This window comes from Nycticebus coucang, chromosome 14 (genome assembly GCF_027406575.1).
Source record: "Nycticebus coucang isolate mNycCou1 chromosome 14, mNycCou1.pri, whole genome shotgun sequence".
Lineage (NCBI taxonomy): Eukaryota > Metazoa > Chordata > Mammalia > Primates > Lorisidae > Nycticebus > Nycticebus coucang.
This window is the reverse complement of record NC_069793.1, coordinates 9,706,191-9,733,670: the sequence shown is the minus strand read 5'-3', so window position 1 is coordinate 9,733,670 and position 27,480 is coordinate 9,706,191. Positions and strand designations below refer to the sequence as shown.

The following is a 27,480-nucleotide window of genomic DNA, read 5'->3' as shown; positions in this document are numbered from 1 at the left end:
CCGCTACAGGCGCCCACCACAATGCCCAAATATTTTTTTTGGGGGGGGGGGTTGTTGTTTTTTTTTTTGTAGAGACAGAGTCTCACTTTATGGCCCACGGTAGAGTGCCGTGGCCTCACACAACTCACAGCAACCTCCAACTCCTGGGCTTAAGGCGATTCTCTTGCCTCAGCCTCCCAAGTAGCTGGAACTACAGGCACCCGCCACAACGCCCGGCTATTTTTTGGTTGTAGTTTGGCCGGGGCCGGGTTTGAACCTGCCACCCTCGGTATATGGGGCTGGCTCCTTACCGACTGAGCCACAGGCGCCGCCCTGCCCAAATATTTTTTTTTTTGCAATTTGGCGGGAGTCAAATTTGAACCCGCCACCCTCACCCGCCCACACCCTACCCACTGAACCACAGGCACCGCCCAAGATAACTATCTTCTTGAATTCTACGTGCCCTCACTTTCTTTTTCTTTTTTCCTACCCTAAGCTGAAGTTACTTTCTTTTTGTATGGTTTTCTTGGATCTGTATGTGTCTTTGAAAAGCTTTTTTTTAAAGTTGTATTTTATTAAAAGAATAATATGCTATATGTTACATTTGGGACTGACTTATTTACTGTAACATTGTTAATGATTCTCCATATTGTTGCATGTTACTGGGGCTCATTTGTTTTGACTGAATGATACTGCCTTGTGTGATAGTGCCTATATTGCAATTTATCCATCCATTCTCTTGATGGCCTTCTAGTTCTTTCCATATTTTTGCTGTGGAAGCATTCTTGTACATATCTCTTAGTCCATGTGGGAGAGCTTCTCTTGGGATGATTCCTGGTTATAAGATGACTGTATTCTGGAGTTAGGCAATAATACCTCCAAATGTTTTCCAAAGTGGTTGCACCAGTTGACATTCTCTAGCAGTAGATCCCTGTAATGGATTTAATTATTTCTTTCTGTAATCTGTCAATTTTTCTTAATATATATTGAGTGTATTTTATTAAGTGCAACATGTCTAAACTTGCTATCTCTTTGTCTTAATGGAACCCTTCAGCATTATGGAGTAACCCAGTGGTTCTCAACCTTCCTAATGCCATGGCCCTTTAATACAGTTCTTGTGGGTAACGACACACAGGTTGAGAACCGCTGGTAACCATTTCCATCCCTACATGTTTTGTTCTTAGTTTATTTCATCTAATGTTAGAATAACTACCTCAGATACCTTCTGGTTAGTATTTTTGCTTAGTAAGCCTTTTTCCATCCTTTTACTTTCTTTTTTGTTCGTTTCCATCCTTTTACTTTCGATCTTTGCATATCTTCATGCTTGAGACGTTTCTAGGTTTATCTGGATTTTTTTAAATTTTGATCACATTTATCTTTTTAACTGATGAGCTTAGCCCATTTAACTTACTGTAACAATTGATATATTAGGACCCATCTCTCTTTTTTTTTTCTTTAAAGACGGGGTCTCGCTGTGTCACCCAGGTTGGGGTATAGTGGTATCATAGTTCATTGCAACCTTGAACTCCTGGGTTCAAGCAATCCTCCTATCTCAGGTAGCTTGGATTGCTATCATATTTGAATGACAGTTCTGATGTATATAGAATTATAAATTCTAAATACTTTTCCTTCAGTATTTTAAAAATACTACTCCATCATTCAAAAAAAAAACATCTGGCATCTAGTGTTGCTGCTGAAAAATCTGATGTTAGTCTAATTCTCTTTTTTTTTTGCAGTTTTTGGCCAGGGCTGGGTTTGAACCCACCACCTCCGGCATATGGGGCCGGTGCCCTACTCCTTGAGCCACAGGCGCTGCTCTAATTCTCATTCATTTGAGTCTGATGTGTTCTTTCTGTAAGCTTTATCTCTGATACTCTTAAATTTCCAGGTGATGTAAGATAGCGTGGGTTATTTTTATCTCCTTTTCTTGGCACTTTATACCTTTTAGGAAATTTGTCTCCATTACTTCCCTCCATGTGTACTTTTCCCTCTAGAATTCCTATCATTTGGATATTAGCACCTTTGCTACTATCTTTAATACTTCTTAGCTTCTCTTTTACATTTTCTATTTTTTCAGACCTCCTCTTAAAGGAATTTCTCAATCTAGTCTCCTAATTCATCATTTCATTCCTAAGAGCTGTCCATTCTGTTGTATATCCTGACTATTGTGTTCTTTGTTGCAGCTCATGTTGAGTTTTCTAGCAGGTTTAAACTGTAGGACCATACTAGACGTTTCACTGGTGGAGACCTCTGGGAACACCCTTAAGGGATAGCCCTCGAGAGGCAAGGCAGCTGGGGTATTTTCCCATTGACTCCCATCAGTGGTTGTTGGAAGACTGCTCCTGGGTGCATTAGCTTCCAGCCTGCCCATGTGTGAGCAGAGCCAACTTCAGGGACCAGGGAAAAGTCCTCAGGAAACAGTTGCAGGTCCTGGCCCTTGAAATTGACCAGCAATTATGAATCTATTATGTGCTGAGGGGATGTGTGTGAGATTCTTCTATAGTAGTAGAAGTCCATACAAAAGTCCAGGGTTGGCTGGGCACGGTGTTCCTGTAATCCCAGCACTCTTGGAGGCCAAGGCAGGTGGACTTCTTGAGTTCAGAAGTTTGAGACCAGACTGAGGTAGAGCAAGACCCTGACTCTAAAAAAAATAGCGGGCATTGTGGGGGGCACCTGTAGTCCCAGCTACTCGGGAGGCTGAGGCAAGGGAATCACTTGAGCCCACGAGTCTGAGGTTGCTGTGAGCTATGATGCAATGGCACTCTACCAAGGGCAACCCAAGTGAAACTCTGTCTCAAAAAAAAAAAAGTCCAGGGTTAGTGAGTACTAGGGGAATATAATTTCTAAAGACTCCAATCAGCTGTGATAGTAATTTCTTGGGGCCTAAAGGAGATGGAGTTCAATGGCAGGGCTTGATATGCAGCTGCCTCATTTTCCTGTTCTTCCTGTTGGAGGGGCATGTTTAGACTTGGTTTCTTGTCTGGGGGCCTAGTAGAAAGGCTTTAGTGAAATCCTTAAATGTCAAGTATGCTGATTTCAATAGCCAAAGAAGCCAACTTGGTATAGGGCCTTTCTTTGTAATTGGAGGCATAAGGCCTGCACTTTATTCTTTATCATTTTAGTCTGATGGAAACAAATTTCCTTGTATGCCTAATTTGGGTTTCAGGACCCTGTGTTTTGTCTTCATTCAAGGCCAAATCATCTCTACTTACCTACATCTGAGGAATATGCAAAAAAGTATAGGCAGTTTCCTCAGAAGGTGCCACTGTCAGAGTATCATTACTGTAATGAAAAGTCAGGACTCTACCAATGGTTCATACTGTGCTCGAGTTTGACCCATTGATGACATATTGCAGGAGAATCCAGAAGTCCCTGTGGAAGGCGTAAAGGTGCATTGCATGCCTGGCCTGCCTGACACTGAGTAATAAAGCATGAGCAATGTCCAAGGCCATTAGTAGCAATAGTTCTTTCAGTTATTATGACAGATTCTAATTGTGCTAAAATATTCACTTTGTTATTAACCCTCACTAATTCACAGAATTACAAAGCATCAGAAACTTTTGTTTCTAACCAGACAAGGTAGTTAAAATACTTGGGTAGTATTGGATATCACTTTGTTCTAATAATTCTTGTATGAGCAAAGAATTATTTTCTTTCTTTTTATTCCTAGTATGAAGTGTGGTTCCAACTGCAAGACCATAACGAATGTGAAGGAGGTACAGGGGGTTCCTGGCTGTTTTCAGCCAGCATTTATAGAAACTGCCAGAAGGGGTCATCATAGGCACATAAAACCAGCAAGTCAGGAACTTCCCCCTGGGCTACAGAACTCTATAAAGGGTCTAACCCAGTTTTACAATCCAATAATGGAACATTTTCAGTCCAAAGGGTCTAAGTGCCCCACAGTAATTGAGACTCTGATGAACCACTTAGGACCACCAAGAATGTAAGTTCCACACCCCCAGAGAGAAATCTATTTACCAGGGCATCATTAGAGAAATCCAGGATCACCTTCCCCAGCATTTACAAACTGGAGTGTGAATGAGGCGGTGCCTGTGGCTTAGAGGAGTAGGGTGCCCCATATACCGGAGGTGGTGGGTTCAAACCCAGCCCCGGCCAAAAACTGCAAAAAAAAAAAAAAAATTCACAAACTGGAGTGTGAATACTTAGAGGATGGTGGGGGACTGCCCTGGTCTTCTTTCAATTAGAGAGTATCCAAGTTTAGGGTACAGAGGGACTCATGCATCATTGTCTGTGGCCATGTGTGTCTCCTCCAGAAACCCTGCTCCAAACAAGGGCAAGCTACTTGTCCTCTGAGGATCCATGGTGCCATAGGACCTTGTAGGTGGGTGGAGGGATGAAACCGAAGAACTGCAGTCTCTGAAGGAGCCTCCCCAGGAACCTCTTCACACTTGTTTTTGAGACGGGGTCTCATTTTTTGCCCTCAGTAGAGAGTTGTGACATCGTAGCGCACAGCAACCTCAAACTCGGGCTCAAGTGATCCCCTTGCCTCACTTTTTCATTTAGTAGAGACAAGGTCTCACTCTTGCTTAGGCTGGTCTCAAACTCCTGAGCTCAAGCAATCCACCCAACTCAGCCTGAGTGCTAGGATTATAGGCGTTAGCCACTGGTAGAGTACTGTGACGTCACAGCAACCTCATATTCTTGGGCTTAAGTGATTCTCCTGCCTCAGCTTCCCAAGTAACTGGGACTACAGGCGCCCGCCACAATACTCCGCTATTTGTTGCAGTTGTTGTTTAGCAGGCCCAGGCCGGGTTTGAACCCACCAGCCCCAGTGTTATGTGGCCAGAGCCCTAACCATTTAGCTACAGGCGCCAAGCCTATGTGTATTTTTTTTTTTTTTTTGTAGAGACAGAGTCTCACTTTATGGCCCTCAGTAGAGTGCCATGGCATCACACAGCTCACAGCAACCTCCAACTCCTGGGCTTAAGCGATTCTCTTGCCTCAGCCTCCCAAGTAGCTGGGACTACAGGCGCCCGCCACAACGCCCGGCTATTTTTTGGTTGCAGTTCAGCAGGGGCCAGGTTTGAACCCGCCACCCTCGGTATATGGGGCCGGCGCCTTACCAACTGAGCCACAGGCGCCGCCCGTAGTTTTTTTTTTAATTAGATGGGGTTACCCTGTTGCCCAGGCTGGTCTCAAACTGGTGGGCTTAGCCTCAGCCTCCCTACTACCTAGGACTACATGCACAAGCCATCATGCCTAGCTTTCACATATTTATTTATAAGCAAGATCCATTTTTGTAGCATCTTTGTCCTGTTTAGCTATTAATATTTTATTAACATCATAAACTATATTGGAGGGTTTTTCCTCTGGTCTGGAAAAGTTTAGATAGCATTTGAATGACCTATTACTTAAAGGTAAAAATAGAACCATCTGGGCCCTGGGCTTTTTTGATGTGTCAAAGAATAACCGCAACAAAGATATACATTGTTTTTAGATTTAGAAAACTAATAGCTCTTTACTAGAGGCTCTGGAATGGGAAGACAGCAAATTATGGGCCTGGAAAATGACAGACCCTTAAAGAGAGAAAGGAGAAAGCAAAACTAGTACACATTTTACTTTTTTTTTTTTTTAGAGAGAGTCATACTTTGTCACCCTCAGTAGTGCTGTGATGTCACAGCTCACAGCAACCTCCAGCTCTTGGGCTTAGGTGATTCTCTTGCCTCAGCCTCTCAAAAAGCTGGGACTACAGGCACCCGCCTCAATGCTCGGCTAATTTTTGGTTGTAGTTGTCGTTGTTTGGCAGGCCTGGGCTGGATTCAAACCTGCCAGCTCTGGTGAATGTGGCTGGCGCCTTAGCCGCTTGAGCTACAGGTACCAAGCCGGGAGCTGGTATTTTTTATTCTGGTGCACCTTCATAATGAGGGAACTTATATATGATACCATTTGCTGTCACCATCTTTGGTCACCTTTACTGTCTCTTATTTGGTAGTTGGCCTATTCATAAAATGTAATTTTTCCAGAGTCAGTCTTGATTTTTACATTACTCTAGGAAATTATCCATTTCCTCCAAATTGAGTCTCACTTTGTCAACCTTGGTAGAGTACTGTGACATCACAGCTCACAGCAACCTCAAACTTCTGGGCTTAAATGATCCTCTTGCCTCAGCCTTCCAAATAGCTAGAACTACAGGCACCCGCCACAACACCCGGCTAGTTTTTCTATTTTTAGTAGAGATGGGGTCTCACTTTTGCTCAGGTTGGTCTTGAACTCCTGAGCTCAAGCATTCACCTATCACAGCCTCCCAGAGTGCCTGGAATTCAGGCGTGAGCCACCATGCCTGGCCCTGCTGTTTTTATACAAAGTTTTATAATGGCAATTTCTAAACATATCCAAAAGTAAATGGGATGGAATAATGAGCCCCCTTGCACATTACCCAGATTCAGTAATTATCAACACACTGCTCATCCTGCCTCATATAGTCCCCCCACCACCATGTTTCTTATTATGTGTACTTATTAATACTGGAGTAACTTAAAAGCAAATTCCACATAGCATCACATTCTTCTATTTGTATATGTTATAGTATCTCTTAAAAGACAGGGAGTTTTTCCTTAATATAACTACCATGCCGGTATCATACCCAACAAAATTAATAATTCCTCAATGTCAACTAATACCCAGTGGGATCTAGGCATGGTGGTGTGCACTCCTAGTCCCAGCTACTGGGAGGCTGAAGCAGGAGGATCCTTTGAGCTCAGGAATTCAAAGTTGCAGTAAGCTATCATCACACTGCTGCACTCCAGTGTGACAGAGACCTCTCATCTCTAAAAATAATATTAATAATACCTAGTAGGGGGCGGCACCTGTAGCTCAAAGGAATAGGGCGCCGGCCCCATATGCCAGAGGTGGCGGATTCAAACCCAGCCCCAGCCAAAACTGCAAAACATAAATAAATAAATAATAGCACCTAGTGGGTTCACACTTCTATGAGTATCTCCAAAATGCCTTTTTACGGTTTGCTGGAGTAAGCATCCAAACAAGGTGTACATGGCACATTACTTTGGACATCTCTGGCACCTTTTTAACCTATAACATTCCTCTCTTCACCTTTCATTGGCTGAGGGATCCAGTTAACTTGCTGGTAGAATTTCCCACAGGTGACATTCCCCCAGCCCCTCCTAGCCCTGGGCACATAGGTAGGGCACACACCAGACACAGTAGACCAAGTCCCCAACCTGGAAAGCTAGCAGGCAGTACAAATCAGGTGGCTTCCTGGAGGAGGTCTCTCAGCGAGTCTCCCTGGTTCACCAGTTTGCCCTGTTACAAAAGGTGACCTAAGCTGGGGCCAAGCCTGGTATGTCCAACCCTGGATTCACCTTAGCTCTAGACCAGACCTTGGTTATTTCTAGCCATGACACCCAAAGCAGCAATTTCCTAATGGGACCATTTCCTGTGGACAATAAGGTGTTTTCAACACTAGACCAAGACCTAGTCCCATGCCAAGGACACCAGATTGTCCATCCGCAGCAGAAGCAATTCATGGGAATTTGGGAGAAATGGACTGTGACTCCCTCATACCTTTGACCAGCCTAGACACACCAAGTACACCCCAAGATACCCTTCCTTAGCCAGGGAAGTAGCCAAAGTGAAAATAAAATCAGAATCAGATGGCAAAAGGGAACATTAATAAACAGCTCAAAAAATAGTGTCTTGACTTGGCTTTATGGTTTTTGCCAGGCAGAAACAGCATCAAATATGAACAGTTTATTAAGGCGACTGGATTTTGCCCCTTGCTTACATTTCTCTCACCCCAAGATTATTTTATTTATATATTTTTGGCCTCGTGACTTTGATGAACAAGATTATAATTAATTTTTAAAGTTCATCATTTCCTTAAATTTACTTTTTGGTTTCATTTTTGTTTTTTGTTTTTTTTTTTGGCCGGGGCTGGGTTTGAACCCACCACCTCTGGCATATAGGACCAGCGCCCTACTCCTTGAGCCACAGGCGCTGCCCTGGTTTCATTTTTTGATCTTAAAATTTGTGACCCATCTGGAATGTATCTGAGTATGGGTGTATTCAAGAAAGGGAGCCAGTCTCCAAGACTCATGAGGCCACCGTCATCTTTGCATCAATTCAGGGCTCTTTCATGTTCTGGAGCAACTGGGTCAAGCTTCCTCCATAGAGCCCAATCCAAGGAATTCCATCTTTCGGGTTGCATTGAGTGGTCACATCTCCCCAGAGGCACTGACCATAGCCCTCCTGAGCTCTTGGAGAACTCCTAGCCCAACCATGGGCCATACACAGCCCTGGACACAGTACTTACTTCTCTAGACACAGAGGCAGGCAGTGCAGGAGAGTGAAAACAGGACAGCACCTCTGCCCTTCATAGCCCAGTCCCTGCCCCACGAGGCTGGGCAATGACTCTCTGACCAGATAGACTACTTGTTTAGCCCAGGAAGCTGGGAGAAAGCAGGGTGTGACTGAGTCTCTAAACACACTTTCACTTCATATCAAAAAGCTCATGACCAGCCAGGACCTGGCTACCACACTGGGGTGAGGAGTGGGGGAAAAAAGTAATCAATTCATTTCTCTGGGGCTGGCTGGGGCCCAGAGCCGAGGTGGGAGAACTATCCCAGAGGATCCAGGCTAGTTCTCTCCCTTCATCTTGTTTAGTTATTCCTGTCACCGGAGAACCGGGTCTCACCCAGCAAGGGACAGATTCTGCCACATGTGCTCAGGATCTGTCCCATCTTGCTCATGTCTCATTTCCATGTGAGTAAGTGAGTGGGTGGATGAACAAATGAAATGAGCTCATCAGATCCTCACAAAACATCCTATGAAGTAGAGGTGTCATGACTACAAATGGTGGAACTAAGGCTCAGAGAGGTTCAGTGACTTGCCTGAGATCACACAATGGACTATTAGCATGGAGTCCAGCCTGCCTGAGGGCACAGCCTGTTCCTCCTCCCAGGTCCAACCCTGGAATTGGCACCATGACCAGGGAGGAAAAAATAAGGAGGGAACTTTATTTAATATTAATGTTGGGGGAAGGATGGGAAGAGAGGTCAGCTTCACTTGGTGATGGTGTTCCTGCAGAGAAAAGAAGGATGTGAGCTTGTAGAAGTGAGCAAGGGCCTCCCTACCCCACCCAAGCCCACCCTTTCGCCCTACTCACGCATTCATGCTCTTGCCACTGCCACTAAGCACAATGTATGGTGTCTTCTGGGCCTTCTGCTTCTCCTGGAGCAAAGCTACGGTGCCTAGGGGCGTGTCACTGGAGCTCATCTTCTTCAGGAGCTATGGAGTTGGGAACCAGTCAGTATGGGCGGGAACAAGCCCCGCATGCCAGCCAGCCCCAGAACCTGTAGGTAGAGCCCCACCATGTCCCCAAGGGCACCCACCGCTTCCTCATCCAGCTTCTTCATCCGCCGCTCCGTCTTCATCTTGCCTGAGCCCTTCCCATGAAAGCGGTGGGACAGCTGCCGGAAAGCCTGGGGGACACGGAACATGAGCCAGGAACCGCAGGGATCCTGGGTGGGATAGGGGCCACCTGTGCCCACAAGGATGTTCATAACAGGGTGGAGGTTGTTGATTCTGGAGCTGGAGGGAGGCACTTGTGTAGGGAAGAGTGCTTGTGGGGCAGGGGGCTGGACGGCAGCAGCCTTTGAGACTCCAGCTGGTGCTGAGGGGTCATTTGGGGAAGGGACTGGACGCTGCCCACTAGAATGGCAAGAGCCAGCCAAGGGTTCAAGCTATAGCAAGCAGACAGAGGTACCAAGGTGCCTGCCAACCCTCCTGCCAGGCCTGTGAAGGGATTGCAGTGTCCACCAGAGACAGAAACTGAGGCAGCAGTTCCAAAATTCCACCAGGCACCCCAGCCAGTGAAAGGCCTAGGGCTGACCCAGTGGCACCTGGCTAGGCCCTGTGTGCAAAGGGCCATGCTCACCTCCTTGGGTGTGAGTTTCCGGCCTGTCTCATCCACGTACTCTATCTTAACATCAGGCTTATAGCCATCCTTCTCCTTGAAGTCCTGGGTAAAGCCACGGTACTCCTCCCGCCGGCTGTACTTGTCATCAATGGCCCTGGAGTGAGACCCTCAGTGTGAGCCACCACCCACCTGCTGGGTCCCAGAAGTCTTCAGCTGACATAGGCCCCATGGTCCCCCATGTGCTGACCACACTCACATCTTGTCCTCAATGCAGTACACGGCTGAGGGCAAGGACTTGTTGGGGGCCTTAACCCGGGCCACCTTCTGCACAGTGGTCTCCAGCAGCCCTGGGAACAGAGGGAATGTGAAACTCCAGGTTACCCAACCCTTCAGAGGCAGCGGAGCAGGCCTATGCTCCCAGCAACACTGTGGGCACTGTGAGGCCAGCAGGCCCAGTCCACAGGGAAAGCAGAGACATTCAGAAATTAGCCCTCACCATGGCTCTGGCCAAGTACACAGCAAGGCTGGATCTTAACTCCAGGGCCTCTCTGTGCTGAAGCCAGAACAGTTTCTACCCTCCCAACTCTTCCCAGCAGAGACAGACGCTACTCTGATGCCCATTCCCAGGGTGGAGGGAGAGCAGTGGCTCAGGGCTTCAAGACTGAGAGGCAGAGCGGTTGAGGCAGTCCAAGGAGACCCCCGCTGCCTGTACCTGCGTCACCCGCAGGCACCCCCCTAGCCCTTTCCCTCCAAGTACCCAGGCCCTGCCAAGGCTCATGGTGCCCTAGGCTCCTCACCTTTGTTCTGACACAGGAGCAGGGCAGCTGCCAGCCCCCTGTTCACGATGGGCTCCTCGTCCAGGATGGTGGTGGAGGAGGCAGAGAACTAGGGACAGCACACAGTGGGGCATTAGCAGGCCATGTGGGCTCTTCATACTGCCCACCAGACACCAGGACCTGTGTGACACCCCTTGTTTGACCCCCAGGTAAGCTGAGGAAGGCTATAGGGTCCATATTACAGATGAGAAGGCTGAAGCTCTGGGACAGTGAGAGACCTGCCAGGTGCTCTGTCCTCAGCCCAAGCTCCCGCCCCCACTGGTTGGTGCGGCTTCCTCACATCTTGCTGCTGCTTCTCCTCGTCCAGGTTGACAGTGCTCCAGCCGATGTTCTCCTCACCATCAGATTCAGAGCCCCCATTGGCTGAGCGCTCCTCATCTCGTTCAAAGTCCTGGGGGATGAAAGACCAGGATCAGCCCAGACAGTCCCAGCCCACCCAACCTGAGCACTGAGGCTCGGGGACCAGGAGCCCCCAGCCAGGCACAGAGCAGGCCTGGGATGTACAAGGACTGCTCAGGACCTACCATGAGCTCCTCCTGCTCCCCGCGGTTGCCAGCAAGCCCGTAAGTGGGGATCTCCCCCAAGGTGCGGCAGAACTCAGACGTGGCATTGAACACGATGGCCCCCTTCCGCTCAGGGTCCTCCTCCTCCTCCCAGCCTCGCTGTTGAGACTCCAGCTTCTTCACAATCTCCACCACCTGGGGGAGGGAGCAGCTGTGGGCAAACCCAGAAGTTTCTGGGGTGACGCCACTGAGACCCAAGAATCCAAGTGTCCTTCCTGGTGGCAGTAAGATAAGCCATTCCCACAGCCACAGGGGACCTCCCACTGGTCCCCACTTCCTCTCTGACCACCCCCCACCAGGCCATTCTCCACTCTGCACCTAGGTTGTTCCTCTGCTCCAGATCTGTCAATAGGTCCCTACTGCCCTTTGAATTACTAACCAAAATCCTACACGGCCCTCTCTGACCAGCCCCTGTGCTGACCCGCTCCTCAAAGCCCCTGGAGCACTAACTACTTCAGCCTCATCCACCTTCCTCCAGGGCCCCTCCTGCTACCTCCTCCCCTGACAAGCTCCTGTGTCAGGACTCAGAGCAGACAGCATTTTTTCCAGAAACCCTTCCCTGAGGCCACAGGGTAGTCTGACAACCCACTCTGTTGACTTCCTACAGGCCAGCTTCTCACTTTCTGCTTCACCCAGAAAGCAGGTGCCATGAGAAAAGAAATTCCCTGTGCTGCCAACACCGAATCCAGGCAGCCACACACACTCTCTGCCTTCCCTCATGTCACGGCAGATGCCTAGGCACATACACGAGGATTATCTAGTATAATATAATCCATCTTTTCTTTTTCTGACACAGAGTCTTACTTTGTCACCCTCAGTAGAGTGCCATGGCGTCATAGCTCACAGCAACCTCAAACTCTTGGGCTTAAGCAATCCTTTTGCCTCAGCCTCCCAAGTAGCTGGGACTACAGACGCCCACCACAACGCCTGGCTATTTTTAGAGACAGGGTCTTGCTCTTGCTCAGGCTGGTCTCAAACCTGTGAGCTCAGGCAATCCACCTACCTCGGCCTCCTAGAGTGCTAGGATTACAGGTGTGAGCCACTGTGCCCAGCTTTATATCTGTCTTTTTAAAAACATTCTCCCGGGCAGCACCTGTGGCTCAGGGAGTAGGGCACCGACCCCATATACCGAGGATGGTGGGTTCAAACCCGGCCCCAGCCAAACTGCAACAAAAAATAGCTGGGTGTTGTGGCGGGCGCCTGTGGTCCCAGCTACTGGGGAGGCTGAGGCAAGAGAATTGCCTAAGCCCAGGAGCTGGAGGTTACTGTGAGCTGTGATGGCACAGCACTCTACCAAGGGCAATAAAGTGAGACTCTGTCTCTACAAAAAAAAAACATTCTTCCTCAATCCCACAGCCCCCCATGACAACAAACTCCTTAGAGAAATTTCTAGTCACCATGTTCACTTCTCCATCCATTCCATTTTATTATGTTGAATATCAAACACAAAATGGACACACCCAACACCTGCATATGTTTTCAAAAATAATAAAACTGACCAACCCATTCTAGCCCTCTGGGAGGCCGAGGTGGGTGGACTGCTTTAGCTCACCAACTTTAAGACCACTCTGAGCAAGAGCAAGACCCCATCTCTAAAAACAGCCAGGCATTGGGCAGCGCCTGTGGCTCAGTGAGTAGGGCACCAGCCCCATATACCGAGGGTGGCGGGTTTGAATCCACCCCAGCCATAACACCCAGCTATTTCTTGTTGTTGTTGCAGTTTGGTTGCTGTAGTCCCAGCTACTTGGAGGCTGAGGCAAGAGGATCGCTTGAGCCTTAGAGTTTGTTGGCTAAGACACCACAGCACTTGACCCAGGGCGATAAAAGTGAGACTCAGTCTCAAAAAAATAAATAAATAAATAACAAATCCAAGATGGATGTGCCCATGGCCTGGCTAAGAAACATTACTAATGCCCTCCCAAGCCCGAGTGCTCCCTCTATCAGTGGTCACCATTCACCAGCCTTTTTTTCTTTGACACAGAGTCTCACTTTGTCACCCTCAGTAGAGTGCCGTGGTGTCACAGCTCACAGCAACCTCAAACTCTTGGGCTTAAGCGATTCTCTTGCCTCAGCTTCCTATATAGCTGGAACTACAGGCACCCGCCACAATGCCTATCACCAGCCTATCTTTACAACTTTACCACATAAGGACCTAACCTTGACCAGAGTTATTTTCTTGTGCATTTATGAAATGTTATATAATCTGAACAGCATGGTATATTCTATGATTTGCCTTTTAAGAAATAAATATTTTTGAGATTAATCTTGCCATTAGTGGCCACACAGAATCATAGTCCATGATATGAATGTACCTAGATCTAATTATCCAGCCCAAGGGTGGACTTTTCTGTTATCACAAATGATGCAAACTACAAGCCATCAGATGCTGTCTGCTGATGCACATAGAGGATTGCCTGGGAGCAGCAGGTGAGCACACGCTGCTTTCACTCTTCTAGATCACACACTGTCCTCCCACTCTGTCAGTCTCATTAAGCCCCCTCTTGTGGCCACTCACATGTGAGCGGAACCACATGCCAAAGAATCTGGTGGCTCCACGTCCTCCCTCATGCCATCAGACTCTTACAATGTTGAATTGTGTGGGTGCGACATGGCATGGCCTTGTTTCAGCCCACTTCACCGTGATTACTAATGTAGCTGGGCCTTACTGGGTATTTCCTGCCACTTAGCCTTCCTCTTCTGGGAAATGAGTCTTCTGCCGGCTTTTCTGTTGTGTTGATTTGTTTTGCCTTTATACACATATATTCTTGATACCAACCCATTCTCGGTGGCGCATACAAGCAAATTTCTTCTCCTTTTGGTCAATCTTCTCACATTCTTCATGACATCTTTTGTAAAAAGAACTAAAATTCTTAATTTCTATATAGTTTAACATTACTTTTTTCCTTCAAGGTTTATCTTTAAAAATATGGCTGGGTGCAGTAGGCTCACACCTGCAATCCTAGCACTCTGGGAGGCAAAGGCAGGAGGATCACTTGCATTCAGGAGTTTCAGACCAGCTTGATCAAGAGCAAGAACCCGTCTCTACTAAAAATAAAAAAATTAGGGTGGCGCCTGTGGCTCAAAGGGATAGGGCGCCGGCCCCATATGCCAGAGGTGGCGGGTTCAAACCCAGCCCCGGCCAAAAAGTGCAAAAAAAAAAAAAAAAAATTAGTTGGTGGCAGCCCCCCTGGCTCAGTGAGTAGGGTGCCAGTTCCGTATACTGAGGGTGGCAGGCTTGAACCCGGCCCCAGCCAAACTGCAATGAAAAAAAAAATTAGTTGGGTATTGTGGTAGGTGCCTACAGGCCCAGCCACTCAGGAGGCTAAGGAGGGAAGATCAGCAGTTTGAGACTGCTGTGAGCTAGGCTCACAGGTGAGATGACATGGCATTCTAGGCTGGGCAACAGAGACTCTGTCTCAAAAAAACAAAGAAAAACACAACAACAAAATAAAAAACTTTTCTACCAGAAAGTCGTAACAAAACTTCCTTAATTATATTTTGAAATGTTTTTACTTTGAAGTTCTAATCTATCTCTAAGGTCTGAGATAGAAACTCATTTTCTTTTGTCTTTTTTGGGAGGCAGAGTCTCACTGTTGCCTGAGCTGGAGTACAGTGATGCATCATAGCTCACTGGAGCCTCCAACTCCTGGGCTCAAGTGATCCTCCTGCATCAGTCTTCTAAGTAACCAGGACTACAGGTGCACACCACTACAGCCAACTAATTAAATTTTTTTTAAAGATGGAGTCTCACAGAGTTGCCCAGGCTGGTCTCCCTCAGCCTCCCAAAGTGCTGGAATTACAGGCATGAAACACCAAGTCTGGCTGCAATTTCATTTCTTTCCAAATAGATAACTACTGTATTGTCCAAATCCCACTTACTGAAATACTGAGCATTCTTTCCCACTGGCATGCCACCTGTCACATCTCAGAATTCTGTTTCTAGAGACCAGTCCCAGCCCCTCTGGTCTCTATGCCCAATTATTGCAACCTTATGTCAATTCCACACTACCATAATGACTCTTACTTTATAAAATCAGCTTGCCAGGTTCCACAAGAAAGGATTTTTACTACAACTGCATTAAACCTAGAAATTAATTAAACCTAGACAAGATGGACCATCTTTACAATATTGTGCTATCCAGGCCGGTGCAGTGGCTCACGCCTGTAATCCTAGCACTCTGGGAGGCCAAGAGGGTGGATTACCTGAGCTCACGAGCTCAAGACCAGCCTGAACAAAAAGCAAGACCTCCATTTCTACTAAAAATAGAAAAACTGGCTCGGCACCTGTGGCTCAAGTGGCTGAGGTGCCAGCCACGTACACTTGAACTGGCAGGTTTGAATCCAAACCCAGTGGATTGGCGGGCCCACCAAACAACAATGACAGCTGCAACCAAAAAATAGCCGGGCGTTGTGGCAGGCGCCTGTAGTCCCAGCTACTTGGGAGGCGGAGGCAGGAGAATCGCTTGAGCCCAGGAGTTGGAGGTTGCTGTGAGCTGTGATGCCATGGCACTCTACCCAGGGTGACAGCTTGAGGCTCTGTCTCAAAAAATAAAAAATAAAAATGGAAAAACTGAGGCAAGAGGATCATTTGAGCCCAGGAGTTGGAGTTTGCTGTGAGCTATGATCCCACAGCTCTCTACCCAGGGCAAACAGCTTGAGACTCTGTCTCAAAAAAAAAAAAAAAAAAGATAAAAATATTGAAAATAAAAAGATAAAAATATTGTGTCCTATCCATGACCACAGTTATTATGGCCTGAATTATATCCCCCCCCAAAAAAAAATTCATACGGTGAAGATCTAACCCCAAAGATTTGAAGAGAGAGGACCTTTAGAGAGGTAAAGTTAAATGAGCTCATAAAGTATACAGCCCTAATTTAACAGGACTGGTGTCCTTTTAAGAAGAGAGACAACAGGAATGCAGGACACATGAGAACTCAGCAAGAAGACAGCCATTTGCAAGCCAAGGATAAAAGGCCTCAGGAGAAACTAAACCTGCCAACACCTTGACTGTGGACTTCCAGCCTCCAGTACTGTCAGAAATAAATTTCTGTTGCTTACTCCACCCAATCTGTGGTATTTTGTTAGGGCAACCTAGCAATAGATACACAGTGATGTATCTATTCTTAATGTCTTTCAAAAATGTAAGTCTTGCACATCATTTATTATTTTTATTGTAGTCCTATCTTTCCTCTTTTTTTTTTTTTTTACATAAGGCATATTTTATTTTATTTATTTATTTATTTTTGCAGTTTTTGGCATGGGCTGGGTTTGAACACCTTTGGTATATGGGGCCGGCGCTCTACTCACTGAGCCACAGGCACTGCCCCTCTTTCCTATTTCTTAACTAAATTGCTTTCCATTGTTTACTCATATTACCTCAATATCCATATTGCTTTTGTAATGTCCTATTTTTAAACTACATTTTCTAACTCCGTTGCTGGTGTACAGAAACACAATTAACTTTTCTATATGAATCTTGCATCCAGCAACCTTACTAAAGCCCACACAATCTGGCCCTCTTATTTCTTACTACTCTATAGAACTGACTTCAGGAAACAGCATCAACGACCTCCATGTTGCCCAATCCAAAGGCCAAGTTTCATTCCTCCATTTTTCATTTCTTTTTTTGAGACAGGGCTAGAGTGCAGTGGCCTTATCATTGCTTACTTCAACCTTAAACTCCTGAGAGCAATCCTCCTGCTTTAGCCTCCCTAGTAGCTGGATGCGCCATCATGCCCAGCTAATTTTTCTATTTTTGTAGAGACAGGGTCTCACTTGTGCTCAGGCTGGTCTCTATCTCCTATCTTCTAGGGATCCTCCTTCATCCTCCCAAAATACTGGAATCTATAGGTGTGAGCCACTGCACCAGCCATTTATCCTCTTGATATCCAGATTCTCTGCAGTGTTAGTCACAGCTGATCACTATCTTACTCTTAAGACCCTTTCTGCACATGGGTTCCAAGATGACACATTCTCCTTTTTACATTCCTCACTTTTTTTTTTTAAGGACACATTAAAATTTGCTTTAATACTTCTTTGGGGGAAAAAATATCACACTTTTACTGAATAAACAAGAAACATTTTTACGCTATTATTTTTATCTACCATGCCATGGATTCATAGGAAAGAGGTTCCAGTAGCTCAGGGAGGCACCTTGCCGTTGAATGTGACAAAGTGTTGATTGACTTTTGAATTCATGGGAAATAGGTTACAGCACCTTGTATCACTGTTAACGTGGGGTCAATTGGTTATCCTGTGTGCTATGCTGTACATTATGCCATGAGCTCATGGGGAATAAATAGGTTCTTGCTCCTAAAAATATGGGTCCACTAGTACTCCTGTGTGCTATGTTATATGCTTATTATGCCATGAATTCATAGGGAATGGGTTCCAGGAGCTCAGGCTCCTTTCCGTTAGTTCTCACAAAGTGGGCTTCTCCGGGTGGCGCAGGCTGGCGCTTCAGTTGAACCCAGGTACCTTTCTCTTTGGCTTCCTTCTTTTTCTGATCATTTTCCTTCACACGTTTCAGGAAGCTATCTCGGCTCTTAGAGTGCTTAATGTGCTCAATACAAACATTAATCCTCTTGGCAAGGATCTTGTCCTTAACTTGTTTGTTTACAACAATGCCAATAGCATGCTGGGTAACATTGTAGACTCTTCCAGTTTTGCCATAGTGACATTTGTGTGGCATGCCTTTTTGAACAGTACCCATTCCCTTGATGTCTACAATATCACTTTTCTTGTAGATTCGCATATATGTGGCCAAAGGCACAGCTCCATGTTTTCTAAAAGGCCTAGAGAACATGTATCAGGCGCCTCTCCTCTTTCCCTTTGTGTTTGTCATTTTGGTGAATTACTGGAAGATGGCGTCTCTGGACGAAAGGACTTACTCGCCTTTTCTAGCTGTTCTCCTGGGACCCTAAGTTCTCTTTCTTATTTTCTTTTTTTTTCCTCTAGTAGTATTCCATTTTTATTTTTAATGTACATACACATGCATGTATTTTCTTTCTTTTAGAACAACTTTACTGAGGCATATGTCTTTTCTCATCTTTATCTAGACTCATTCTTTTGGGGACTCCAGTCAATCCCACAGCTTTAAACCCCATCTGTAGACTCAAATCCACATTTCTATCACCAGTCCCAGCCTCTCTGCTGAAATTCAAATTCACGTATCCAACTGCCTACCTAATACCACCCCTCATAAAGAGGCATCTCAAACTTAACTCCACCAAAATCAAACACTTGATTGTTCCCCTAGGCCTGTTTCTCCCCTAGTCTTTCCCATCTCCGTAAGTGGCCCTAGAAGTTAGCCAGCAGTTCAAGTCAGAATTCTCAGGAGTTATCCTCACCTTCTCTAATTCACTCGTAATCTATCAACAAACACTGCTAATTCCACCCTCAAAAAATATATTCCAAATACAACCACATCTTCCCATCTCCAAAGCTGCCACCTAGATCATCATCTTCAGTAAATGAAGCAACATCTTTCTAGCTGATCTCCTTCCTGCCACCTCTAACCTGCTTGGTCTCTTCACACAGCAGCAGCCAGAGTGATTTTTTAAAAAACAAACTCAGGTTGCAGCACCCTAAAGGCTAACTCTCTACTACACCAAGGTTCTGCCAGACTAGGCCTCTGGCTATCTCTTCCACATGGTTGCTCCCCATCACTCTTCCCATCGCACGTGGTTAGCATGGGAGTGTGGGAAGGAAGGAGAAAAGGTTTTCAAGATGTCTCTTCTCTTCATCCCAGTCACCTCCAGTGATCACCTCCTCAGCCTTCCCTCCAGGGTTGCCCCTACAACCACCAGCAGCCATACTCCTTCAAAACCACAATTTCAAGGATTTCCTCTATTCCAGCTCACTGACTCTATTAACCTCAATCTAGTAGTTCAACCACATCAAGACTCCAGGCTTGGTCCTCACACCCATCACTCCCTCCTATCTTGTTTGTTTTTTGTTTTGTTTTGTTTTGCTTTTTTTTGGCCGGGGATGGGTTTGAACCCGCCACCTCTGGCATATGGGACCGGCGCCCTACTCCTTGAGCCACAGGTGCTGCCCCTGCACTCCCTCCTATCTTATCCCTTATTAGCCAGCTTGGAGTCGGAGGCCATCAAGAATCCCTCCTTGCCCACCTCCCTAAAAGACCAATCCTACTTAATCCCAACCACCCATCTACTCAGCTGACTACATGGTGCAACTGAACACAGCTGGAGAAATCCATGGATATGCTCAGCAGAATCCTTTAAATTCACAGCCATGGATGGTGGAGCCCCAGCAATCTCCAGTGAGCATGCATCACCGCCTTACAGGCCCGTTCTTCCATTGAGTATCTCCCCCTGCTCACACCTCTCCCCTCCTCACACCCACCCAGCCCACCACTTCTTCATTAGAAAACACATTAACACTCAGACATGGGCTTAACTTCCCCCAACCAAAGCTATCTGCTGTCCCCTTCCTCAACCTTCTCTCCTGAAATAAATGATTATACCACCTGGCTTCTCTCAAAGCCACCCTCAACCTGCACTCTAGACCCCACCCCTGCCTAAACATCCCATCTAAGATCCCAACCATCCCACCACTCTCTCATGTCATCTTGGTTTCACCCCCACCTTTCAACACTATCAGAAATACTGTTCCTGTGTTCACAAGGTCACTGCTGCCATCCAAGACACACATTAGAAAGTTAGCCCTACAAGCACAGCCTCCTTGTCTGTCCTCTTCACCAATGACCCCACAGTACAAGAAAATGCCAAACTCACAGCAGGCACTCAACAAATATTCACAGGAGCAAAGAGGGGAGACAAGGCTCCAACCACTAAAACAAGCATCTTATGGTGAAAACACTGCACAAATCTAGAAACCTGCTTCTAACATGACATTAAACAGAAAAGAGACTTCAAATGGGAATGTGGCTCTTGTCTATGACACAGATGCTCATGCTCACAGACGCCACAGACACGCCAGTCGGCCAGGCCCGCCGGCATCCAGTCTCACCTTCTCACCGCTGTCTCGCAGCTGCTGTAGCTGCTGCAGCTGCCGCAGCCGACGCCCTTTCTCCAGTTGCTTCTGCAGCTCCAGCTCTGCCTCATCCTCCTCCAGCGCCTCTGGGGACCCTGATGGCGGAGCACCACCCTCCTCTGGGAGAAACAGGGGATACATGTTCAGACCACCTCCTTGCTGGACCCCAGGCTCATATCCCTGCCTCCTCTCACCAGGCCCCTCACCCTCGTCACTGATGTCCATGTTCTCCACTCGAGTGTCATCCGATGGCAGGGGCTGAGGCACGGGCTCCTTCTCTTCCTCCTCCTGGGCCTCCTCCTCCACCTCGGGCACCCGGCGCCGCCCCCGACCACGCAGTCTGAGCAAGGGAAGCTCTTCAGTGAGCATCAACCTCTAGGCCAGCCCAGCCGTCACACCCCACCACTGTCTAAGCCTACCTGGAACCAAAGTCACCATCTTGAGTCTGGTCCCCAAGAGGCAGCAAGTCATCTGCCCGCACCGTCACCTCCTTCTCCTTCTTGCGAATTTTCTTCACCCGCCGTTTGGTCTTTTTAAAAGTCACCTAAGGGAAAGAGAAAAGAGACATGAGGTGGGGAAGTGGCAACAGTAGGCCAGTCACAAGCCCAGAAGAGTGAACATTTCTCTAGTGTTACTCTGTACCAGTCTGAGGCACTTCCCACACCTGACCAACACCTGAGGTGGGTGCAACCGTCATCCTGCTTGTGAAATGAGGAAACTGAGGCACAGAGAGGTTAAGTATCTTGCCCAAGGTCATCTAGCCCTGAAGTCAAAAGGCAGAGCTGGGAACCTCAGTAGTCCAGTTCCAGATTCCCTGCTCTTACCCACTTGGCCAGACACCTCCCACACCAGCTGGCTACCCTATGTTCCCATAGTCACTCACATGCAAAATGCACACATGTCCATAAAATTACCGTTTATCCATGTTACTACTATCCTCACAGCAACCTTAGGAGGTGGCTCCTGTCACTGCTATTTCAAATGCACCCCCCCCAGGTTCACAGTCAAATGACTCACCCAAGGCATAAGCTGGCAACATGGCAGAGCCTAAAACACAAACTCAGGCCCATCTGGCTCAACAGCCCGTTCCATCTACACCCAGCGCCTCCCCCGGACTGCCATTTACTGCTTGCCCACGGGGCCAAGCACTTCATGAACACAAATGATCACCCTCCCTCTCAGAGCATATGAACAACATGTGACCCAGGGAGAGAAAGGACCACCACCCCAAAGCACTCCAAAGTGGAGGGGCTCACCATCTCCTCAGGAGTGAGGTACTCAGAAGCCAGCCGGGGTCCTGCCGTGCTCAGGGACTGAGCTTGCAGCCGCAGCTTGGCCCGGATCTCTTCCAGCTCCCGTTCCCGGAGGCCATCGGCCATGCCACCCTGTTCCAGGCGGAAAGAGTGTGGCCGTTCCCCTTCAAGCTCCTCATCGTACTTGGACAGGATGGAGCGAGGTTTTTGCTACAAGGAAAGAAGTACAAGTTGGGATCCAGGCTGACTTCTCAAAGGCCACAGAGCCACTATCTCTCATACCCCATTTCCTCATAGCCCCTACTCCCAATGTCCGGGCCCCAGCCGCCTACCCCACCCAGGGCATGCCTGCGCCAAGTCATCCACGCTCTCATTCTCTGCATAAGGCAAATAGTCAGGCTTCTTCTTCCGCAGCTCCACGTTTTTCTCTGCCCTCTCCTTATCCACTAGGTTCACGTTCACTAGCACATCCTCCTCCTCCTGCAGCACACCTGAGGACAAGGCAGAGGCAGTGGCCACTCACACATGCCTTTGACTCAACAGTGCCCAGGCTCCCAACCAGAGCACCCAGCTCAGCTCACCTTTGTCCTTGAGGGTGAGGATCACAGTCTCCCCTTCTCGGAAGGAATCAATGGCATGCTCCACGGTGAGGCCCTGCAGGTCCCGGGCACTGTATAGGTCCTAAGAGAAAGGTCCAGCTGAGCCACCAGCCCCAATCTACCCAACCCTAGGAAGCCATCACCAGGCCACCAATGCCCCCTCCACCAGTTTCCCCAGTGCTGCAGCCTCACCTGCCGCCTCTGCCCAAACTCCTCCTCCACCAGGGTGCTGACTCCAAACTCTTGGTCCATCTCTTCCAGCAGCTTGGCCTGTGAGACAGGGAGGGGATGACCTATGACCTCAGGCCTTTCAGCATCACTAGAAAACACCTGGGGCTCTACCAAGTGAGAGAGCAAAAGGGGCCAGCCTTGCAGAAGGTGCCAAGAGTCCAAAGCAGATGCCACTAACCACAGACTTTCTACTCACCTCCCACAGGTCAGTCTCCTACCTCACTGCCCAGTCAGGCCACCAGAGGCACTTGGCAATCACCCGAAGCTACCCAGTCACTCACCCTCTTCTCTGCCAGGTCCTTCTCCTTCTGCAGCTGCCGGCTCCTCTCAATCCAGGCCGCAGTGTCATCCAGCCAGGGATCATCCTCCCCTAGTGTCTTTATCTTCCTGACCATGGAAGAAAGTGATGCTCTGAGAATCCAGCTCCTGCTCCCCCACCCCAACTCAAGAGGTAGCCAAGGATGGCAGCCCTATCAGTGGTTCCCTTCCCCGCCCTGGCCAGGACCCTCTCACCCCAGCTTTTGGTTCAGCAGGCGCTTTTCTTTGGCAGCTGCCAGCTTCTCCCGTAACTCCTCGCGCTGTCGCAAGGCCATGGGGTTGATGACATCGGCTGTCACGGGCTCCTCTTTGGTGCCCGCCTCTGGAAGGGGGGCCCAGACGTGAGGCTATGCCCGCCCATGGCTGGTGGGAAAGGAGGGAGCCACTCACCCTGCCCCCTTCTAGCTCAGAGGGCCAGAAGGGCCAGGAGGGTGGACAGAATCCTTCACCTCCCTACTCCCACCATGTCCCCACACTCCAAATCATCCCACACAATCCAACAGGATTCTCTGTGTCCTCTATAGCACCTCAAATCATGCTTTGAGGAAAAATAACAAACCAACCCCTGCACAGCCCAGTGTAGCATCTGTGCACATCCCTCAGCCCATCTAACACCACCTCACAACCAGGGTGAGTATGTGATGGCCAAATGCTCCAACTCAGAGAGCAAGCAGAGTCCCAGATCCCCATTGTGACAGTGAGGAGGAGCCTCGTGGCTTCTGATAAATAAGCATGCACAAGACCTACTATATGGCGCCGAGCCTGTACTCAAACCACACTCTCTTCAAAAACCCCTTCAGATGGCCTCTTTCCCCCACCCAAACCCTATCCTAGCCTTATACTTACCCTTCTTGACAGCATTGACCTCTAAAGGTTTCAGCCCCAACTTTGCCCGGAGTTTACTGAGGACAAGAGACACAAGTGTTAGGGGCTATCAAAGAAAAGAATGTCAAGTACATTCCTGGACAGAGAGGAGGTAAAACAGAGTGGGAATGAGTGATCCTAAAGGTTCCAAATGAAGGGCCTGACCCAGGCAGCCTAGGACATTCAGAAGGGCACAGGCCTCCAAAGCAAGGAGCATGGGCCTGGCCTGGCCTCACCAGTGAAGGCCACCTTTCCTCTTACAACTTAGTTTCCTCTCCTATAATTCAAAGGCTGACTCAGATGACCTATACGGCCTTTCAAAATCTAATCAACAGTGTGAGAAAGCCACCCCAGTGGCTTACCCAGAAGATTCTTATCTCAGAAGGAAAGAAACATAAGGGAGAGAGTACTCACTTGGTCTCCTCGATGCTGAGTGAGGAGGCATCTCCTGAGCTAGTTTTGGTGCTGGCAGCTGGAACAAGAAGAAGCATAGCTCAGGAGCTGAATACAGGGCCAAGAAGCCAACATCATTGGCTCAGGCGGCAAGGTCAAAGATAAGAGCCCCTCCCCAGCACTTGTGCCTGCTAAGACACCAGAAAACAGCAACCTTCTCTATCTGAGCTCCCCAGCAGCTCTTCTTACCTGAGTTCAGTCTCAGAGCTCTGCATCTTTTGTATACCTTCCTTTCCTAACCCAAAAGATCCAACTTCCTGCAGCCTTGACCTCGCCCTATTTTTTTTTTTTCTGTGACAGAGTCTTGCTATGTTGCCCAAGCTGGTCTTGAACTGGCCTCACACAATCCTCCCACCTCAGCCTCCTGATTAGCTGAGACTACAGATACCTGGCTGCCTCTCCACTTTTGTATATTCTGTCTTCAACCTAAACTGTCCTCGCTGGTCTTAATCTAACAAAATCCTATCTAAATTCAAAGATCAAACACTACTTCCTTCATAAAGCCCTGTTCAATTACTGCTCAGAATTAACTGCTCTCTCCTGAACTCCACAGCACCATCAATCACTTCAGCTGTTTCTTCCCACAGGGCAGGGAATCAGGGAATGAGGGAATGTTATTAGAAGCATGACTATGTCCTCTGTGTAATTCATGCAGTCAAGAAACTCTTTTAGGTACCTGCTCTGTGCTGGATTTTGGGGACAGAGATAAGTAAGACAGATAAGGACAATTAAATAAGGACAGAGATAAGTAAGCATTTTGGATCTCCTCAACCCACCTCACAAACAGAAAGTCACTTTATTCAACACAACAGGGATAAGCTGGACACCATCAGATGGAGGTTCCATCACCGTGAGCTCTTCCTTTCCTGCCTCACCAACCCATATCCCAGAGGTTCCTCTCTCCACCAGGGCCCTGAAAGCCCAACCTCTCTAGGCTCTCTCCAAGGTCACCAGCCTCCTTATTTCCTTTCAGTTCTAGTTTTGCTATGATGTGAGATTGTTGATCACTCTTTCCTTCTAACAATAATCCCTTCCTACAGATTCCAGGACACAAAATCCTCTAGTTTCCTGCCTTTTTGGCTATACTACCTCCTTTCTTATAGCCTCTTCCTCTGCCCACTACTAAAGTATTGGCATTTCTCAGGTTCTATTTCTGACCCTACCCTGTTACTCTACACTCTCAAAGTGGGCTTCACTGGCCACCTAAGTACTCATGACTCCCAAACTGCTCTATCCAGCCCCAACACTGGGTATTACCAGGTACATCATCCTTAACACTGTCTAAAAGTGAATGCATTCTCTGCCCCCCAAACCTGCTTCTAAACTTCTCAATCTCAGTAGATGACATCACAACCCACCTAGCTGCTCAAGCCAAAATTCAAGGAGTCATCCTCTGTTCCTTTTTCTCTCCTTTATCCAAGCACTAAGTTTTGTTCATTCCTCCTTCAAAACACTTCTTCAGTCTGTCCACTTCTCTGCAACTCACTGTTGCTGCCTCAGTGCAGGCCACCATCCACCTTCACCCGGTCTACAAACCTCTTGATTTCCCAACCTCCAATCTTGACGATCTTTGACCAACTTCTCAATGCAGTAATCTTTACAAAATGTGAATCTGAGCTACTTATTGCCCAACTCAAACCCATGGCTCCCTACTATTCTCATGACAAGTCCAAGTTTCTTTTAACTACAGTACAAGATCCTCCGCGTTCAGAACACTGCTTGTCTTACTGCCTCATGACCCCTACGCGATTCTCTCCAGACCAGGTTTCCTCTCGCCTCTGTACACCTAGTACCACTTCATTCATTCACCCAATACGTTTATTGAAAGCCTGTAATGTACCAGCAATTAAAAACAAAAGATCTCTGTCTTCGTGGACCTTACTAGAGAAAGTCAACCTTTAATCCCAAATAACCGTAGGAAAGCTAACTTAAATGCTCATGATGAGAGCCTGGAGTACTTCGCCGGCACTGAGGACCCGCACTCTCGGGCCCACGCTCCCCGGACTCGCACCTGCCCCGCCCCCTGCACAGGCCCCGCCCCTCACCGGCCTCATAGCCGTCATCGCGCTTCTCCCGTTTCACGCGCCGCTCAGAGGGCTCTGCCTGGCTGCGATCCCGCCCGTGCGCGCTGCTCCGGGCCTCGGCTTCGGCCCCACGCCGCCCGCTTCCGCGGTCGCTTCCACGCTCTCGGCTCCGCTTCCGTCGTTCGCCGCCGCTGCCGCCACCGCCGCCACTCCGGTGCTTGTGCTTTTTGTGTTCCCGGTGCCGGGACTGCTGCTCGGTGGCGCCCCCGGTGCCGGCTGCCGCCGTCGTCCCGGCCGCCTCCTTGTCTCCGCGATGCTTCTTTGAGGACCCCATCGCCGTACGCCTAGTCCGAGCCCGGCCGCCGCCGAGACCCGACGACGCAAAATGGAAACACTTCCGGGTCGCTCGGCAGCCGCACTCGTGTTGCCGGAAACCAAGAGCGGCTGCTTCCGTCGTTCGCCTTGGAGCCTGCCCCAAAGGCCCTTGGGAAGGCCGGGATCCGGGTCCAGCCGCTCGTTCGCGGCGCTTCGGGCCTGTGACTGACCTTACGCTGGTGGTTCAGTTGCACCTGCGCCCTTTGGGAGAAAACCGGGTCCCAGAACTATAAGGTCCTCGAGGCCTTTTAAGCCACCATCCCGGAGCTGGACGCCTCTCGGCCTCCTCCCCCTGCACTCTCCCAGTCCTGGAGTGTTAAGGGCTTCACGGTCTTTCCGTGGACAGCTTGCTCCTCTCCCGTAGCGCCCGCCTAGTGGACGACCTGGGGTCGTGGCTCCATAGAGTGTCGGATGGGGCATGTTTTCCTCCTCCGTGAAATCCGCCCCTTACCCCCACTTCCAGTGCACTATAATCGGTATTATCAGCAAACGCCTTCCCTTATTCCTTGGATTGGTGTTTAAACCTGCGACCTGTAGCCTGTTAAGGAGCTCCAGATGAGCTGTTTGTCTGTGACCCCCCAATGTTGAATACAAAATTTGGCACATCTGTATGAATTTTGGGGGGTTTTTTTTGATTGTTTCTTAAAGTGCTCTAAAACTACTGGGACTTAAAAGCCCAAGTCACACAATCCCTCCTCCCACCCGAGAGTTGCTCAGTGTGGGGAACGGGCTGTGAAGTGGCAGCCCCGCCCTCCCTGGGAGATGCTCGGGGCGACCCCCCCAGCTGCTCCTCCTTTAACATTCTTTTCACCTGCCAGAAGTCATGTAGCCCCTGCATACTTATTACAGCCTTGCCTCCTTACCCCAGGTGTTAAGATTTACCTTGTTAAAGATGCTTTATAAATCTGCTTTCACAATTCGGTGCTGGCTGGCCCTCTGGTCAGCCCTCCCCATCCTGTCCTATCTTATGTCTCCTTGTACGTCTTTCTAGTTTCCCACCATTTCCACTCAGGTTATCTCTTCAGCTCCACGCTGGTTTGTGAAAGCTTAGCCTGTGGCTCCTCCCCATGTG

The 27,480-nt window shown here is 48.4% G+C and overlaps 1 protein-coding gene across 1 annotated transcript; it reads right to left on the bottom strand.

Moving 5' to 3' along the window:
- Window positions 1–8,951: 8,951 nt before the first annotated feature.
- On the bottom strand, window positions 8,952–26,987 carry SART1 (spliceosome associated factor 1, recruiter of U4/U6.U5 tri-snRNP). The gene is made up of 20 exons (XM_053561127.1): window positions 26,055–26,987; window positions 23,971–24,028; window positions 23,539–23,594; window positions 22,888–23,014; window positions 22,656–22,761; window positions 22,336–22,413; window positions 22,126–22,225; window positions 21,893–22,035; window positions 21,548–21,754; window positions 20,711–20,835; window positions 20,498–20,631; window positions 20,268–20,410; window positions 11,235–11,408; window positions 10,991–11,101; window positions 10,672–10,759; window positions 10,131–10,221; window positions 9,893–10,028; window positions 9,348–9,437; window positions 9,122–9,243; window positions 8,952–9,036 (listed from the first exon to the last, which is right to left on the bottom strand). Exons 1-20 carry the CDS (start codon window positions 26,365–26,367, stop codon window positions 9,018–9,020), a joined length of 2,421 nt encoding a protein of 806 aa, XP_053417102.1. The 5' UTR covers window positions 26,368–26,987; the 3' UTR covers window positions 8,952–9,017.
- Between the last annotated feature and the right edge of the window lie 493 nt (window positions 26,988–27,480).